At 23.4% G+C, this 19434-nt stretch overlaps 2 protein-coding genes across 5 annotated transcripts; one reads left to right on the forward strand and one right to left on the reverse strand.

The window, feature by feature from the left end:
• Nucleotides 1-3134: 3134 nt before the first annotated feature.
• Nucleotides 3135-8291, reverse strand: LOC129613739 (UV excision repair protein RAD23 homolog B). Of its 4 annotated transcripts, none has more exons than XM_055527931.1 (7): nucleotides 7939-8291; nucleotides 5288-5382; nucleotides 5103-5181; nucleotides 4867-5026; nucleotides 4078-4774; nucleotides 3472-3789; nucleotides 3135-3414 (listed from the first exon to the last, which is right to left on the reverse strand). In XM_055527931.1, exons 2-7 carry the CDS (start codon nucleotides 5351-5353, stop codon nucleotides 3304-3306), a joined length of 1431 nt encoding a protein of 476 aa, XP_055383906.1. In that variant the 5' UTR covers nucleotides 5354-5382; nucleotides 7939-8291; the 3' UTR covers nucleotides 3135-3303. The 4 variants fall into 4 exon arrangements, with proteins under 4 accessions (XP_055383906.1, XP_055383908.1, XP_055383909.1 ...); XM_055527933.1 differs by lacking the exon at nucleotides 7939-8291 and adding an exon at nucleotides 6920-7041; XM_055527934.1 differs by lacking the exon at nucleotides 7939-8291 and adding an exon at nucleotides 6298-6691.
• A 1109-nt stretch (nucleotides 8292-9400) lies between these two features.
• On the forward strand, nucleotides 9401-12261 carry LOC129613763 (ubiquitin-fold modifier 1). Its single transcript, XM_055527975.1, has 3 exons — nucleotides 9401-9670; nucleotides 9776-9835; nucleotides 11752-12261. The coding sequence occupies exons 1-3, from the start codon at nucleotides 9666-9668 to the stop codon at nucleotides 11957-11959; spliced, it is 273 nt and encodes a 90-aa protein (XP_055383950.1). The 5' UTR covers nucleotides 9401-9665; the 3' UTR covers nucleotides 11960-12261.
• The last annotated feature ends 7173 nt before the right edge of the window (nucleotides 12262-19434 follow it).

A 19434-nucleotide genomic window follows, 5' to 3' on the forward strand; every position in this document is an offset into this window, starting at 1 on the left:
GTCCAATAATTTATTGAAATACTGAAATTGTTTTTGTTTCGTTTTTTTCACGCTTCAATAAATATTAAACAATTAATATTTTTTACAATAGTTTTTATTTTTCCATTATATCACTATAAATGCTATAATATCCAATAAAGGAAAAAAATTGAGACAAGCTTGTCACACCGAATTTTTATTTGACAGATTTGACAGCTCATTCGTCTAATATTAAGGTGAGTTCACCCATCTTTTTTTTTATGCGAATATGATTTTCGATCAACTGGTTTTGATTTTTTGTAATGTCATAATATTATTTAATCTTTTAAGTGCATACATATTTTTAGGAACATTAAGCGCACATATGTACCAATTTTGTCCATGAATTTGCAAAAAAAGAGTTTAAATTTTTTATTTTTTAATATCTCTGGTTAATATAAACACTTACTATTTCTTATATTCTCAAATTTTTTGAATTCGCTCTTGAGATTTGAAAGGAAACTAATTACAAAATTGACAAACGATCTCATTTTTGCTTGCCAATTTTGCTGAACAAAATGTTGCCAAACAACATATGTGCGCTTAAAAGTTAAATACATTTCCAATTGGTAATACTTAAATATTAATGGCGACATAGCGGTTCAGTTCGGTTTATGTATGAATAAGAAGCTTGGTTATATTGTTAATATTAATCAAAACTTGGCATTTTTAATTTAAATAAGTAATTTATTTTTATTTTTCATTAAATTGTTTTTAAAATTTTAGCAGAATAGCGTTTTATAGAAAAAGAAATCCTCCAAATGTTCAAATGCAAATTTTCCTCCACCAAATATGCGAATACAAGCCACCATTTTACCTCCAAGAAGTAAAAGCCACCATTTTACCTCCATATGCTTCGAAACCATAGAGCCTTAACAGATTTTTATGAAACTAAATTTTGTTTTTTAGCATCCTTTAAAAATTTTAAATAAAAGCCTCACCACGAAATTTTATTTGAAAATATTAACGATTTTATTGATGTTAAAAAATACTAAAAATAATTTCAAACAAAAGATTTACATAGCTTATTTATTAGTCAAACAAATATGTACATTTGATTTATATATTTTGATATTGATGAATATATTTCAAATACAACATTAATACATAAAACTAAGAGAAAAAGAAAAGTCTCAAAGTTTTGATATTAGTTGCAGTTATCCGGGTAACCGTGTGATAAATTTTAAAAACGATTTTTTTAAATATTTATATCATAGTATGCTTTGAAAAATATTGTAATTTTGACAATTTTATTTCTTTTCAATTGAAGTTTGGAATCACACATTGATAATCATCTTTCATCTTTTTCACATCATTTCATAAAAAATAAAATAATAAAAAACAAATATGGAAAAAAAGTAAGTTAAAATAATTATTTTGTATTAAAATAATAAATGATTTTGTATTTTCTTGCAGTCTAGGAGCATTTAAAACAGCATTGTTGTTGAAAAAAGATACACCTGTAAGCCGATTTTACATAAAAAAGCTGATGTATAATCGAGTTGGTACTATGAAGGACCAACTAGAAGAGGATAAAAATAGATTAAACGCGTTACGGGAAGAAATTAAAATTTTGATGGGCATCTTGGACAATCAACATGAGGATTTTAACTTACTACAAGGTCTATTGCCAAGTATTTTTAAGGGTATAACCGACGTAGGAAATTCAGCGTTACATATAAGCCAAGTATGTGAATTTAAATTTTTCCAAATAAAAATAATTTTAGAAATCTTTGTGGGAATCCGATTAAAAAAATAAATACGCAGAAATTACTATTTTTTAACATTTTTTTAGTTCGCGTAATACTTCAAATCAAATTTACTGCAAATAAAGTACTAAAATAGAACTGAATTAGTCTCATTCTGGGTATATGTACACTAGATCTTCGATTAACGACAGCGATGCATTCCGGAAAACTACTCCGTAAGTCGAGTAGGTGTTAACGGGATTTTTAAAAAAGTACACATATACTAATGCATAAATATCATTTTATATACGAATATATACGAATCCATAAATAAATATTTTGCAAAAAATGTATACATATAAATGTAATATAAAAACTTTCATACGTTTTCATTTATTATGGCAAAAATTAATAGATATTGCAACCAATTAACAATATTGTAGCAACTAGTTTCGTCACATAAGATTGTATTTTTTATTTAAAAGAAAACGAATTGCCAAAACAATGCAACAAATAAACAAAGAAAGCCTGATCGTATTTCTTGCTCTTTTATTCGCCAAGTGAGAAGAAAGTGAAAAACTATTATATACCTATGTATTTCTATAATTTTATTTTCGACTTAGAAGAATTACTCCGTATTCAAGCAAAAATGTAATTCAATAAATAAAAAATCTTATATGAAATATTCATTAGGATCCAATGTATCTCTAAAAATGCCTTTCTTAAGGTGAGAACAAACAGCAAAATTTTAAAAGCTCTGCATCTAACATGTACATAAAGGTTTGAAAGCTTTGCAGTTCTAGAATTAAGAACTGCATTTTCTAAATATCCGACTTTCGTTCAAAATTGTTTCATTCAAATGCTTTTAATTTTGTAATATTTAAAAAACATTTTTTTTTTTGTTAAATTTATTCTTTCCTTTCTCAAGTACTCCTTATTTTTAATTTTCTATTATATATATAGTAGAGTTTTTTTTAATTTCATTACAATACATTTTGCTGATATTGTTTTGTGAGAATTTCAAAATTATAGATTTAAAATTTTAAATTAAAATTTCAAAAAAAAAAAAAGATTTTTTTTATTCATGTTATATTAAATTTTAGCATTTATCAATTTATACTGATACAAATTCAATTTTAAACATAAAAAAAAACTCAAAATTGCAGATATTAAAGAAATAAGAAATATAAATACGAATTTTTTTAACATAAAATGGATATATATATATATATATATATATATATATATATATATATATATATATATATATATAAATATATTTCTTATTATATTTATATATATAAATATATATAATGTAAATATATATCTGCGTACATATATATATATACATATATATATATATATACATATATATATATATATATACATATATATATATATATATATATACATATATATATAGGTACGTAGATACATACTCATGTACATAAATATTCTATTTTTTGTTTACATTCTGTTATAGGTTATTTTTTGTTTTTATTTGTAATTTTTTATATTCTTTTCAAATTTATTGTTTTTTGTTTCTTTTAAGATTTTATAAATTTTTAAATTTTTAATTCTTCCTCCCATTTCCCCCTTAATCATCAAAATCAGAAGATAAAAGGAAATTTGCTGCTAAATTTTCATTTTTATCGCAGGCAAAATATGCTTGCAATACTAAGTGTTCTTCAAAACCAAGAGCTTTAAGCTAAAAGAAAAAAAATGTATTGAAGAAAGCCATGAATTTCACAATATAATTATATACTCTTTCTATTGCTTCCCGATCTTGTGCTGTTATTTCAATAGCGGTTGTTATTTGTTCACCGTCACCACTTGCACCAGTTGAACGATTATGTTCACTACCGTTACCACCACCACTACTACTTAGTGAGCTTTGGTGATGATCACCACTACCAGTTCCACCTATACCACCGCCTGAAGCTAAACCCAATGCTGAAGCAGCTGCAGCAGCTTCAGTTTCGTTTCCTTGTGGTAAATCATCTTGGGCTTCATTTAACATATTAAGAAATGATTCTTGATTTTCAGATATTAATTGTAATAAGGCTGGATTAGTTTGACCAATCTAGAAAAAAGAAATAAGGAAAATCACTTTTTTCGATCAATTTGAATTAAAAATTTTCTACAATGATATTAAATATTTAAGTATACTTAAAATTTAGGTATAAATTTATATATTTTTACAAATAATACATAAATCGTGAATTGATATATTTTACATGAATATATAAAACTCATGAACTCTATAATTTTAAGTTTATGTTTATGTACATACATATAATCTTTTCCTAATCATAACTGCTATTTAATTTTTTTATTAATTCTTGAACATTATGTTCTAGAAAATTCTTACCTGTTGCAAAACAGCATTTAAAAATTCTGGATTTTGTTGTATAAGTGTTCGCATTTGCTGAAACTGTGGTTGATTTCTTAAAAATCCTAATGGATCGTCTGTTCCATCACCTGCACGTCTATCAATGCTTGATGTATTGTTACTATCACTCCCGCCGCCACCGTCACCTACGCCACCACCACCTCCACTTCCACCACCACTACTTTGTCTACTTGAATTTACATCTAATTCACTATCTGCAAATGTACCTTCTGGTATACCACTTATTAAATATTCTACAGCACGATCAGGATTATTAAAACTAGCACGTAATGCCTGTTCAACTAATTCCCGACAATAACCCATTTCCATTATTGATGAAACCATATTATTATATTCTTCACCCATAAGTAATGCACTTTCAGCAGCTAATCTTGTTGCTATTGCTCCACTATTTGTATTAGTTGTTGTCGAAGAAGATGATGTAGTCGTACCTGTTGCAGCAGCTGCTGTACCAGAATTATCAGTTGCTATTACTGATAATGTTGTTTCTGATGCTTTCACTACTGTTCCCTGATTGGAGTTTCCACTTTCAGTCGTTTTTTCTGTATTTTCATTTTTACTATTATTTTTATTTGATTCTAAAATTGTTATTGTAGTTGATGATGATGATGAAGTTGTTGAAGCTGCAATTCCTGTTTGTTGTTGTATATTTGTACTAAAATAAATCAAAAAGAAATATGATTAATTTAACTTAATGGTGAAAACTAAACTTGAATTTTATTCTTTTTAATTAGAAATATGTTTTACATGTTTATTTTTTCATCTTTATTTTTTTCATTTGTTGCACAAGTTGTACTAGTTGTGTTGTCAGTTGATGTTTTAAATGGTTGTTTAACCATAACAACAACAAATTTTTTTTCATCAATTTTATATGAATCAACAGTTCTTTCATCAAGTAATATCATACCTATAATTTTAGATAAAAAAAAATTCATATTAAGAATTTCATGTCTTTAGACAAGAATTTGAAAGAAAGTTTTTACCTGCATAAATTAATTTTTGATTATCAACAGGATAATCACTTCCTCGCTCAGAATGAATTTGCTCTTTTAGTTGTTTGACCTTTTTTTTATTTAAAATAAATAAACGGGAATTAGTTATTCTTTTTAATCATATTATAACAATAAATAACATAACTTAATTTTTTATGCAAATTTTTAAAATTTACCGTTTTTTGTGGATCAAACTCAATTGTAAAAGTTTGTTGTTGAAGATTTTTTACTGTAATTATCATATTTTATTTTATAGTTTCTATCGGTTTATCTATAAGGACAAAAAAAAAAAAAATATTGATTAAAAATAAATTATTTGATTAAAATTTTTAATTGCAAGAAATTAAAATAAATTGAAATGATTAAAGTCAAGTAAATGTAACTTTTTTACATTTGTATTGTATTGTACACAGTATAGATAGATCTTTTAGGTTTTTAGTGTTCCTATCTTTACGCATTTTATAATTTAATATTCCGAGAAATCATTCTCATTTTATAATGTTATGGTAGGTAGCATACCTTTGTATATTACAAAGGTATATTATACCTACATAATATATATTTTGAAGATAATATTTATATATCAAATAATATTTTGTTAATATAAGAACATTAATTACAATGTATTTCTCTTTTTATCTTCAATTATTATTCTTCTAATTATTTTATAATGAAATCTTATAAAATATTAAATTTACACAATATTAAAAATTTATATTTAAAATTTATGATAACAGCTTACTATCGAAATTTGAGGTAGGTGGGCTGGGGAACATTTAAGCACACTTTTTTATCATTTAAGAATAATCAATCAATGTGTTCCTGGTTCCGTTTTCAAAAATATGCACATTTAAATATTATTTTCGTAATAATAAAATGTGCAATTCAGTTCACATTTATTTAATTATTTAATTTGAAAATGGAAATTGCCTATCAAAATGATAGTAAGAGATACGTAGGTGGGTAGGCTCTTGCCTATTAAAATTAGATATGAAGGTACATAGAAAGATAGATACTTTGGTATAGAGGTAGATACCTTTTCTATACTGAATTTTCACAAAATTTTCCGGTATTTAAAAAATTTAAGCCCATCAAAATTTAATTAGAGATTTTTTAATTAAAAATATAATTCATGTGTACATTCGAAGGAGATAATACCTCGAATTAAAACTTGAAATCAACCAACCAAACTTAAGACAAAGGTCCTCCTATGTAGGATTTAGCACAATAATTCGTTTTATGTTTTCTATTTTTTTTTTTTTGATTTTTTATTTTTTTTCTTTTAAATTTATTTCATATTTGCAACTTTTAGTATAAAGAAACAAAAATTCACTTGTTTGTTCACTTATTGAAACAACGCAAAATATTAAATAAAGTGAAATTTTTATAAAACCTCTCGGGCAATAAAATCATTATTAAAAATCAAAATAAATAAAAGTTTTTAATGGCCCATTCTTGTTTTTGTTGTTTTTGACATGATAGCCATCAATTTCATGCTATGTCATTTTTTTTTTACAAATATGCCATCCGCTAAATTTTTTAGGTTAGGTTTAATTTTTACTTTTCTTTCAATTTTACGCTTTCTTTTTTTTGTTTCGAACTAAAACACCTAAGTTTAAAGGAAACACTATTTTCGTAAAATTTAAATACTAAAAGGAATTCCGAATTTTAACTAAAAATTTAAAAAAAAATTCTTTAATTACATTCTTTAACTAGATAACACTGAAGAATTATTACAGAAGACTTTCTTTGCTAATACATAAAAATAAAAAAAAAAAACAAGAAAATTAAAAATCCAAAAAAAATACCTTTTTAATTTAGAGAAAGAAAAGTAAAATCCTTTATGGCTTTTTAAATTTTTTTTAAAAAGAAAAAAAATTTCGTTTCTAAGTTAATTTTTCCTTTTTGTGTCATTCGACGACTTTGCAAAAAAAAAAAACCAAAAATCAAAAAAAGATTGCCAAAGACTCTCCAAAAAAAAAAAATGGAGATACCAACATGTTATTTTAATATTCTTTGTCTCCGATTTAAAAAACTTACTGCAATTTGTCATTTTATATGAGTACATCATGTATTTTTATTACTGCTTATTTTATTATTTTAAAAAATTAGAAGATAATTACTGTTGGGTTGGATAAGACTCATTTCTGTCCAATTTTCATTTGAACATGTTTACATTTAAAAATATTTGTAAAATTTCAAAATTTTTCAAAATCAAAATGAAATCGTCATTTTGCTTTATGTGCAAACGCTATACATATGCGTACATACATAATTATAATACCATGGATATTATTACATTATATTTAATATTAATAAAATTGTATTGTCGTATGTATATACATATAGTATTACTGCAATTTTGAAGTAGTTTTTTAAATAATATAAATAAAATAGTAAATTGCAATTTACAATACGTACATATAAGTATGTAGTATAATAAAATTGAACTAGAGTAAATTTAAGGACCAAGGGGAATATATATATATATATATATATACATATGTATAAACCAAAATTTAAAATACATAGTTATTTTGTACATATAAAAACATAAATATATGTACATTATATATTGTATATGCATTTTCCACTGTTTTCTAATATTTCAAAAATGAGAAGTCATGCCCTAAACTTCACAACACATACAATGTACATAATATGTATATATTTATTTGTACATATAACTATAAAATGTGGATTTTATATAGTTTTCGTTTTATTTGGAAATCTTTTGAAGTTTTGTTACATTTTGCTTTATAACATAAAAGAAAAAAAAGGTTTTAATTTTTTTTATTCTAAAAAAAAACACACATTTCAAACTTACAAGTAAAATTACACAAAAAAAAAAATAATAATAATAAAAAAGCTAGCGGCTTTTTTGTAGATTCACACGCACGCCACTACACAAGTTATTTATCCAAAATTTTATAAAAATGACATCGCGTTTTCTTTTGATTATTCGTTCTCTCTCTCTATCTTCTTATTTGTTATTTCTTCTCGTTCTATCTTCAATACTTAATATATACTTTGTTTAAAAAAATGTAAAAGTCATTTTAACAACAACAAAAAAAAAAACAAATAATATTTTTCGCTTTTGCTTTTTTAGAACTTTTTAATATTTTATAGAGATTTTTTTTTAATACAAGTAATTAAAAGTATATTCACAACAATGATTTGAAAAATTTATTTATATATAATTTTGATTTGAAAGAATAAAAGAGACAAGGAAAATATGAACTAGAAAAAAAAACATAAAAATTCCGGTCTGTAAAACGACAGATAATAAAAGTTCAACGTCAACGCAATACCTAAATCTAAATATTGAATCGCGATTAAGCTGGATTCACTGGTTCGTCGCTTTCGCGACAAGCTGATATATTTTGTGTCAAAATTTGAATTTTTGACATTCTCTTAATCTTTGTACAGCTGTTTTTCTCTCTCTCAAACAGTTGAATCAACTTCAACTTTAGTGCGGAGATTTTTTAAAACGTCAAATTTACATATACTGAACTATTACAGTTACATATAATTCTTGCCAAAAAAGTAATAAATGCATCATAAAAACAATTATATTTCTTATAAATGAAAATTTCCTTAATAAATTAAAATATTAGTTACATCCTACATAAATTAATATGACTGAATAATAATGTCAATGTAAAAATGTTAATGAAAATAAATGAAGTCTTCTTTTTTATTGAAAATTTTTTACTGCAACCTTAAAAAAATTTACTGTTTTAAATGATAATGCTAGTTAATTTTTATTTCAAGTTTATAATCGCATAAAGTTCTTAAATTTAAATATGTATATATTTACATTATAGTTGCCTGGGAATATAAAGATTTTTGATATATTATGTACATATGTACATATACAAGGATGAATTCTGACTTTGGGTTAATCTGTAAAGATTTTAGAAATTAATAAATTTTTTTTATTAAAAAATAAAATTTTAAATATTAAAAGAAAAAAAATTTTGTTTTCAGTGCCACACATGGATACATAATAATTTGGAAAAACATTTCCTAGAAAATGAATCAAAAATTAATAAAAAAGAATAAGATAAGGAAAATGAAACTCCTTGCAATTAACACTCAAAAATGAAGAGTTTATGTGAAGATTTTTTTAAATGCACTTCTTATAATTATATTTTAAATATTATTTAAATAACATTAATTTAAACACTTTAATTTTATTTAAACGACAACTCTGTGCTATAACATGTGATACAATTAGTAAATAAATTTTAAACTATTTTGACGTAAATTTTGACATACGATCAAAATGTGCACGTAGCAAAGGAACATACATTTTCCATATAACACATATATATATTTAGTTTTGCCTCGTTTTCACTGTTGTACAAGTTGGCAATTTGCATTTTTTTTTAATTAATATTGTTAATAATAACAAAATAAAAAAAAAATATTTACTAGAATATACTGATATATTTATAAGGTTTTTGGATTAATATAAAAATTGTAAAATTTGGGGAAAGCATTTTGACAAAATACAGTGGTGGAAGAAGAAGTTTTGTATAAAGATTCATAATGAGGTAGGTATATTATGTACATATATTTAATTAAAATTAAGATTTAAAATTTGAAATTTTTTATTAATATTTTAAGATATCTATTTATATATAAATTTTTTTTTCTAGTGAATCGAAAGTTTCATTTAAAATTACATTAACATCAGATCCAAAGCTACCATATAAAGTGTAAGTGATTGATTTTTTTTCTATGAATCAAGAAATGTTTCCAGGAAAGAAAGTTTTAGCTCTTAATTTATGAAGAAATGAAAAAAAAAGATGAAGAATTTTATTTATTATACAAATAATCTTGAGCAGATACTTTTTTGTAGCTTAATAAAGAACAATTATTAATTCAATTTAATTTAAAAAGCAAACTTCACCTACTGTATTTTATGTACAACTTACGCTTATTGTCTTAAAAATTATTTTCAATGTAAATCATTGTTGATAATAGAAAAAAATTGCGAAAATTGATGAATATCAACAATTCCAAATAAATAATTTTTATACTTAGTATTATAGTATCTATACTTTAATAAAACAAATTAAATTTAGTTATAAAAAAAAAAAAAAAAAATGGCTTTAAAATATTGTGATAATGATGCTTTAGTTATTTTAAAAGATTATATTAAAACAATTACAATTGATATAACAACACCAAAACATAAAGTAATTGAAATATTTGATAAATGTTTAATAATATTAGAAGAATATATATTTTCAAACATATATAGTAATACAATAATAATATTAAAAACACCTGAAGATTTTAAAATAATATTACATACATCATCAATATTGGAATTTTATTATAAAACATTTTCAAATCAAATTGATAATGATTTATATTTAAAATGGATTAATATGAATCGAAAATATTTATGGAATATATATTCAAAAAAATTTTTGATAACATCACCTTTGATATATTACACAAAGAAATTAATAAATTTTGATATAAATGGTAAATTTATATCAATAATTTGTGATCATATAAAATTATTTTTAAATGATAAAGATTATAATAATTTTGTAAATGAAATTTCTAATATTACATATAATAAATTAAATATCTTTTGTAATATATCATATAATAATAACATAATTAATAATAATCATAATATGTATGATAATATTTATGATAATTATGATTATATTTATGATGTTGATGATAATGTTGATGTTGTAAATGAAAATATTAAAATAAGTATTGAAGTAAATATATATTTAAAATACTTATTTCAATTAAACAATAATGATTTAATAAAAGGTATTGATAACTTATTAAAATATGAAATAAATGAATTTAATTTTAAACATATCGCATATATTTTAAAACAAAAACCAAATGATTTATTATATAATAAATGTTTATTATTACAAAACTATTTATATAATAAATTAAAAAAAAATGATATTCAAATAATATTCATTAATAAATTATATGAATTTATTATAATTTCAAATGATAATCTTAAAATATTTTATGATTCTTTAAGATGTTTAGAATTCTTTTATGGTTTGAAAACTTATATTATAAATTTCTTTAAAAATAATTCTATAAACGATACTTATAATGGTGATCTCTATATGCAATTACTTTATATATCATTTGTTTTAATTAATTATAAGTCACCGGTACGTTTGAGATTTATTAGCTATTTATATAAAAACTTTTCAAATGACAATAATACAATTCAAAAAATTTTTGATTGTAAATTTTTCTATGATATTTAAAAACAGAAAAACAAAATCTTTAACTTTAAAAATATGAAATTATAAAAATATTACATTTAAATTAAAATTTAATGTTAATTTATTTTGTACTTAATGAATTTGTAACAATTTTTCAACTTAATATGAAATGTCCGTGCATTTAAAAAAAACAATATACCTATTTTGTATATATATCGTATATATATGTTCACCTTTCATTCATTTATATGTTCACTTATTACATTTTTATAAAATTTGAACTTGAAATTAAATTAAACTGAAATTTGATATTAAATTTGAATTTTCTTTTTATTCATGTTTATATAAATATTAATGTTTTTTTTTTTTGAGATTTTCAATAGTTTTCTTCTTTTTTTTTGGTTCAGACTTGCTGTACCAGAAAATGCACCTTTTACTGCTGTTGTAAAATTTGTAGCTGAAGAATTTAAGGTTCCACCTGAAACCAGTGCAATAATAACTGATGATGGTATTGGTATAAATCCACAACAAACAGCTGGAAATGTATTTTTAAAACATGGAGCTGAATTAAGGTTAATACCAAGAGATCGAGTAGGAAAAATAAAATTAAAATAATTTCATATCTATATACATATATGCTTTTCTATTTTTCATTATATGTATTTATATATATGTATGTATATATAAATTTTTTTTTAAGTCAAAAATTTATTAAATGTTAAAAGAATTATTGGCATTATAATTAGTTCTTATAATAATCTCTTAGTTTACTAAATGTTATTATAAGAATTATTAAAACTTTTTTTTAATTAAAATTTTAAATGTTATATATTTAAAAGCATTAATTAAAAAAAAAGAATTCAAAATTATTAATAAAATTTTTACAAATGGAATTATTTGGTCAAAAAAAAATAAATTGTAAATAAATCAAAGACAAGATTTCTTTTAATTTGAAAAATAATTCTAATTTAAGTCTTAAACATCAATTTTTGAATCATTCAAAACATCTATTTTTTGAATCAAACAGATCTACAGAAAGATAGTTTAATTTTTCAAATTTTAAATATTTTTTATATTTTTCTATGTGATTTTTTTCAATTTTAGAATAATTTTGAGTATAATCTTTTTGTATAGTAAAAATTTATCGTGTAATAGATTGGAGATTGTAGATTTTAAAGACAAGAGGTTGGAAAGCTTATATATTATTTTCGTAGTCTCATTATACCTCTGATTTCAAAGTAATGGAGTATTTTGATAGATAATAATGTAAAAATTGCAATTCGTCAGCTGAAAAGTTTGTGTTCGGAAATTCGATTTTCAGGAGTTTTGAAGTCTCAGTTTTTTAATTTGGTTTTCAATCTTAATTATTGGTACTTTTAAAAATGCTTTTTCATTTCTAGATTATATATATGTATATGCATAAATACCATTACTTCAAAATTTTAACAAAATTATGTTCCACAATTTAAAAAAATAATAAACAATATAATCTTAATTGTATATTATTAATAAATTACTGTAATATTGAAGTCAGTGATATTTAAATATCGTAAAATTCATGCTAAATAATAAAGAATGTTGTAAACTTCTAAATAATAAGGAATAAGTGTTTTGGAAAACATTTCTCTTATAGGTTGGATTTTCGGTTGCAATGTAAAATGTACAAAAAAAAAGTGTACAGCAAAATTTTGGTATACACGGTGCAATTTAGATTTCGTCGGCTAGTTCTAATTTGCTCCATATGCCACCAACAGAAATTTGAAAAAGAAAGTTTGAACCTTAAAGAAAAAAATATGTTCGAACGATTTGCAGTTTGGATTATTAATTATTTATGTACAACGGAGTAATTTAATTTTTCAGTCTAGATTTTTCAAACTTAAATTTTTTTTGAACTTGGTCACAATGAACCATAATTAATATATAATTGCCATTGCTCTATATACAATGAACTTCTTAATACTAACGAGTTCTTCTCAAGCTTGTTAACAAGTTGGTATCTTTGTACATGAAGCAAATCATTTTGCATATAGAGCACATTAGAAGTGAAATTTAATTTCAGTAAAATTATATTGAAATTCTAAAGCGGTGAAGCAAATTATTTGAGAAATGTGAAAGAAAACTACGCATTTCGTCATTTTGAGAAAAAAAACTAAAAAAGCAAACAAGAAATTTAATTATCCATAGCGGCGAATTTTAGATATGCAGGTGAATTTTAAAACGGTAAATACAATGATCAGATAAAAAATATCGTAAGAAATTTTTATCATACTTTTTAATACATTTTGAATGCACTTGGAGCAAATAAAAATTTAACCTTTAAATTTTAAGTTTTACTCCATTTTCATAAAAAATATATAGATATGCTATATGCAATTTTAGGTATGTTTACTATATCTATGGAGTACATTAAAATTTGCAAGAAAAAGTCATACCTTTTTCATGTAAAATGTGTTTCATTGACAAAAAAATGGTTTATTGAGCAAATAAGCACAAAAAAATCTGTAAAACGGAGCAAAAACGGCACCGAATGTCTTATAAATTAAGGAAGATAGGGAAAAACGGTTTGCGTCACGTGAAAAAGCATCCGTCAAAATCTATGAAATCACTCTTAAGTCAAAATTTTCAAAAATGGCGTATGGAGCACATTGGAACTCAGCCGACGATTTTTCTTCTTGTATAATCTTATTTTAAATTTTTAATTTCACTAGCGCGATTTCAAAATTGTTTTTCCCTTCAAATTAGCGCTTTAAAAAGAAAAAAAGAAGAACGAAAGAGGAAAAATACCTAAATATTTTTAATAGTTCACCTTCAAAACCAGATTTTAGAGAAACAAGGTTTACTTAAAAACAAAATTAATTACTTTTTTTTTTATTCATTTCATCTCTCTTTTTTTTTATGATTTCCAATTTATATTTTCTATTTTTTTATTTCTACGTACATATATCTTTGAACTTTTTCATGTTTTACAAACTTACATACATATAGATATTTTTTTTATTATACCCGTACGAACGTATGTTCGAAGGGTATACTAAATTTGCCTTACCGTTTGCACTGCTAGGAAATAACGGTCTTAGATATAGACTCAAGTGCATGTTTTTGATCAGCTTCAAATTCTGAGTTGATTTACCTTTGTCTGTCCGTCCGTCCGTCCCAACGATAACTCAAAAACTAATTGAGCTAAGTTCACCAAATTTTCACAAATGATTTATTTTAGTAAGTGCCATAACCCTATTTAAATTGGATATGATCGGTTCAGGTAGCTGCCATACAACTTCAACATTTATTTGGCTATATCTCAGAAACTATAAAAGCTATGGTATTGAAATTTCACACATTATTAATATATTAGTAGGGCCGATGTGCTTGATAAAATTTGTTAATATTTCTTGGCTCTATCTGGTAGTTGTCAACTACCAGAAGAGCCAAGAAATATTATACAACTTCTATACATATTATATATAGAAATATTATCATACAACTTCAATAGTAGTTTGGCACACATAGTACTGAAATTTTGCATAAATTAATATGGTAATATGTCAACTTAAAGTCATAATCTGTCCCATAGTCAGTTATGGCATCTTTATTCGTATATAGGACAACAAATTCGTACGGGTATCACAGAGTTGACAAGGTCAACTCTATTTTTTCTCGTTTTTGAATATTTTTGAAAAAATTTTTATTGCAAATGTTGATCACAATAGAAGATCACCACTTTACTTTCATATTTTAATGATGTCGAAAATGAAAAAAAACAGAGGGAAATCAATAATGGTACAAGACAAAAAAAACCTTGGTTATATATTTTTATTGAACGAAAAAAAATATTAATGTTATTATAAAATTAAATTTTCCTTCTTGCTTATTTATCTTATAAATTTCCTTGACTTCATAATTGCAGTAATTAATATACAGAACTGATATACATAATTCATAGTTTATTAATATTTCACAGCTTTACGGGGTATTCCTGAAATGTAATATAATAATATTATATGCAATATACCAAAATTGTGTAGTAATAAGCGCGTCTACCAAAATAAAAATCTAATTAGTCAAATTGACCCTTAATCTGTATTTTGGTGGACGTCTATATAAGTAGAATTATAGTAGTTACAGTATTCAGAGGCATACTAAATTTTTTAATAAATTTTACATGACAAAACCAATTTTTGGAGGACTTTTTTTCTTTATTAATATTCATATTTTTTTATTTCATAAAAAATATGACCATTGTGTCCAAAATTGTGACCAAAATATGTCATATTTTTTATTTCATAAAAAATATGACCATTGCATTAAGATAATGGAATATGTTATATAGAATACAGTTAATAATATAATAAAATTGAAATATGAAATATTTTTTGTTCAGATAATTTGAAATTCAACGATTTGTGGTGTGTGTTAAGACTTAATATTACACGGTCTGCATTGATTTAAAATTAAATTTTTATATAAGAATTTTTAATTTAATTTTGGTATTTATGTATACACACAAATATATGTATGTATATTTCAGGTTATTAGTTTTAATTTACTGAATTTTTATTATATTATAATAAATATAATTCTTAATTAATAAGTTATTAATATTATAGACTGGAGGGACCTTTTCGGTACAGTATTATCGGGATTTACATATGTACATACATATTAAAATAATAATGTGTTTTAAAACTATAATTTTGTTTTGGAATAGGTTAATTCATTCGCACACTTAAATCATATATAAACTGTTTTTTTTTCGCAACAGAATTATCATATTTTTCGTTTTCATCCATAAATGTAATTATATACACATACCTATATATTTTTTAATATATAAAAGTTGAATATATTTTTGTTTTTCTTTTTTATTGTTCCATACTTTTGTGTTATACGAGTACCGGTTCGATTATTCCATCCATTATGTAAGTATCTAAAATTTCTTGTGGTATTATTGTAACTCTTTATACATACATTGCTATGTAACTCATATACATACATATATATGATGAAACTTTTTAAGTGTGTACTAAATTAATGATGCTGGATGATATGGAAAAAAATTGATATTTTAGATTTTGATCGAGATGTTGTGGTGTGTAACAAAAAAAAAAAGAGATAGGTATGCGTAATCAATAAAAAAAAATTAAATGTTACCAAAAAATATATGTATGTATTGAAAAATATATTAAAATATATTGTACTATGTGTTTGATTTTAATATTTAGAAATTATATGTATGATGCGGCTTTGCAGATTTATAGATTTGTGAAATCGAAGTGAAAATGCATGCACCGCGACCGCATATAAGATCCTATTGTGGCCCTCTCCTGCAGCACCCGTTCGAGACTCACCCTCCCGATAAGTTCAGGCAAAGCTACTTTTAAATTCAAATGCATATTCATATACATATGCACATTAATTTATAATAATATATATATACATATATATATATAATGATAAATTAATATGCTATCATTTATTATTATATAGATACATATATGTATATATATAGTAATATTTTTATTTATTTTTTGATATATTTTGTATATGTATATATACGAAAAACTACTCGTTACTTAAAAATATCACAGTAAAATTTTAATTGTTACATGTACATATATACAATTATATATAATTCATAAACTGGAATGATTTTGTACTGTACTCGTATTCATACCGTTATTAATTGAAATTTTTTCAATTATAGGGCCAGATATTTTTATAGTAGTTACAGTTGAATTATTTTATATTATTTTAATGTAACAAAGTTCAAATTTAAAAACGTATAATACATATACTGCACATACATAAATATATAATAAGCTCTAATTAAAAAAAGAAACATCTTTACATATTTTTCAACCAACCCGTGTACATGCATAATAGTAATTGAAAATAACAACAAGCTCTAATATTTAATTTATTATTATAACAAGAACATATCCATATATACACATATATATATAAATGAATAATTAAAACTAGGTTTAAATATTGCGAATTAGAATTATTCTATATATACATACATATATATAAATACATTTATTAGTATATTATTATGTATTATGCAATAATAATAGGAAACAAAACAAAAAAAAATTTTTTAATGCATTAATTATTCAAAATTATTTTCTAGTTGATTAAAATTAAATTTTATGGTATTATGAAATTGGTTCAACGTTTTAAGTTTATATAATTTTGCGAACAATATTTGTTAAACGGTATCTCATACAATTTACCTCTTATCAATTTACAGCAAAATATGTTATTTATATATATGTACATAAATAACACTGTTAGTGTAATATATATATATATGTATATGGTTGAAGGAAGCAGAGCGAGCAGTAGCAGTTTTCTACAGCTACATAGTATATGTATATCTTTACAAAAAAAAAGGAAAGAAAAAATTAATATATATTGTATATCGAAAGGAGACCGTTCGAATTACAATATATATAGAGGTCTTAGAGACCTATAGAGTAGAAGACTATCGTTATAATATGTACAAGACTTAACCATTGGATACAATGATGTAGAGGATTATGATTACAATATGTAAAAGTATAACTATATTGGACGCAATTATTTCAAAGATACTTGATAACTCTTTATTTTCATTTGCATTATTTGGATTATAAATGACTATAGATTTTCGAGGCAAAAAGCCTATCAAAATAAAGTATTGAGAATTTTGAAATTTTTTTTTCGAAAATTGCCGTTCTTTTGGGGTTTTTTCTTTTTTAAGTTTCGGACAAAATTTGAAGTTTTCAATTTCATACAATAATTTATATTCCTCAGTCTCTTATAGTTTTACCAGCTTAACATGTGTTTGTACATATAGTGCTCGGGTAATTAATATTTGAGTACATACGTATATGTTTTTTAGTTTCCCAAGACTTCGAATATTTCCGGCGATACGAGTTTGTATATATTCGGTACGTTACTGAAATCTTTGTCATTCTTCTGATTGTATTTAAAAAAAAAAACAAAAATTTTTTGGTGTTTTATTTTTTAGTTTTCCACATCTCGAAAAAATAAACTAATTAATTATATAATCACTTTCTATTTTATTTTAACATATGCATATACACATACATACATATATTAAATCTATTATAAATTTTTAGGAAAAAAAAAAAATTCTAAACCGGTTAATAATTATTCAAGTCGTAGTCATTTAAGTTGATACACCTTGTTGTCAAAACCTAAAATTTTTAAATGGAAATCAAATATTTATTTGAGATCACCTCCCCTCCCACCCCCATCGAGGAAAGATTTGTTTCATGAAATTGACCCATCTCTCTGCCCCCAAGAAATTATACACGTCACAGGTTCACCCTGTATAATATGTATATACATTTATAAAAATTTAAAACATTAGTATACGTACATACGTTTTAAACATTATACTAATTTTTTTCTACTGAATTTTTTTTGCTCTTAGGGTTAACTTAAAAAAAATAGCGAGAAAAAAACAAAAAATAAACTGAAAAAAAAAAATGCGGTGAACGATGATACGATCCCTTTCACTAATAAATCGTATACAATGAAATATGAAATTTTTATGTATATTTTATTTTGATTATGGTTATATATATGTACATTTGGATTCCATATTTAACTATATGTGAATAGCAATACCGCAGCATGTACTATAATACAGTAATATTTTACAATTCGACATTTAGAATGACAGTGATGTGGTGTTATTCAATAAACTATTTAGAAATTATAAATATCATATAAACTAAAATCATAAATTTGATAGTATTGCAATTTCCAGAATTCCAGTAATTATGTACATATGTATACATTTCTTCAAACGCTGGTAATTGATGCTAATAAAATACAGAATAGAATTTTGAAGTATAGAAAAATTGAGTCTTTCCCTGATAAATTTAAGAATTTTGATAAATTCATGCCAATTTACTTTCATACAATACTTTGTGTATTTTTAGCACTTTTCCAAAAAATTTTTGAAAAAAAGTGCTTATTAGTTTCACTCTGTATGTCCGTATGTCCGTCTTTAGACATGTTTGCAAAAAAATTAACTCGAAATTTGTAAAATTTGAATTTTTAACATCTTATATATC

Source organism: Condylostylus longicornis, unplaced genomic scaffold (assembly GCF_029603195.1).
Source record: "Condylostylus longicornis isolate FDR11 unplaced genomic scaffold, ASM2960319v2 ptg000091l, whole genome shotgun sequence".
In the NCBI taxonomy this organism is placed as follows: Eukaryota; Metazoa; Arthropoda; class Insecta; order Diptera; family Dolichopodidae; genus Condylostylus; species Condylostylus longicornis.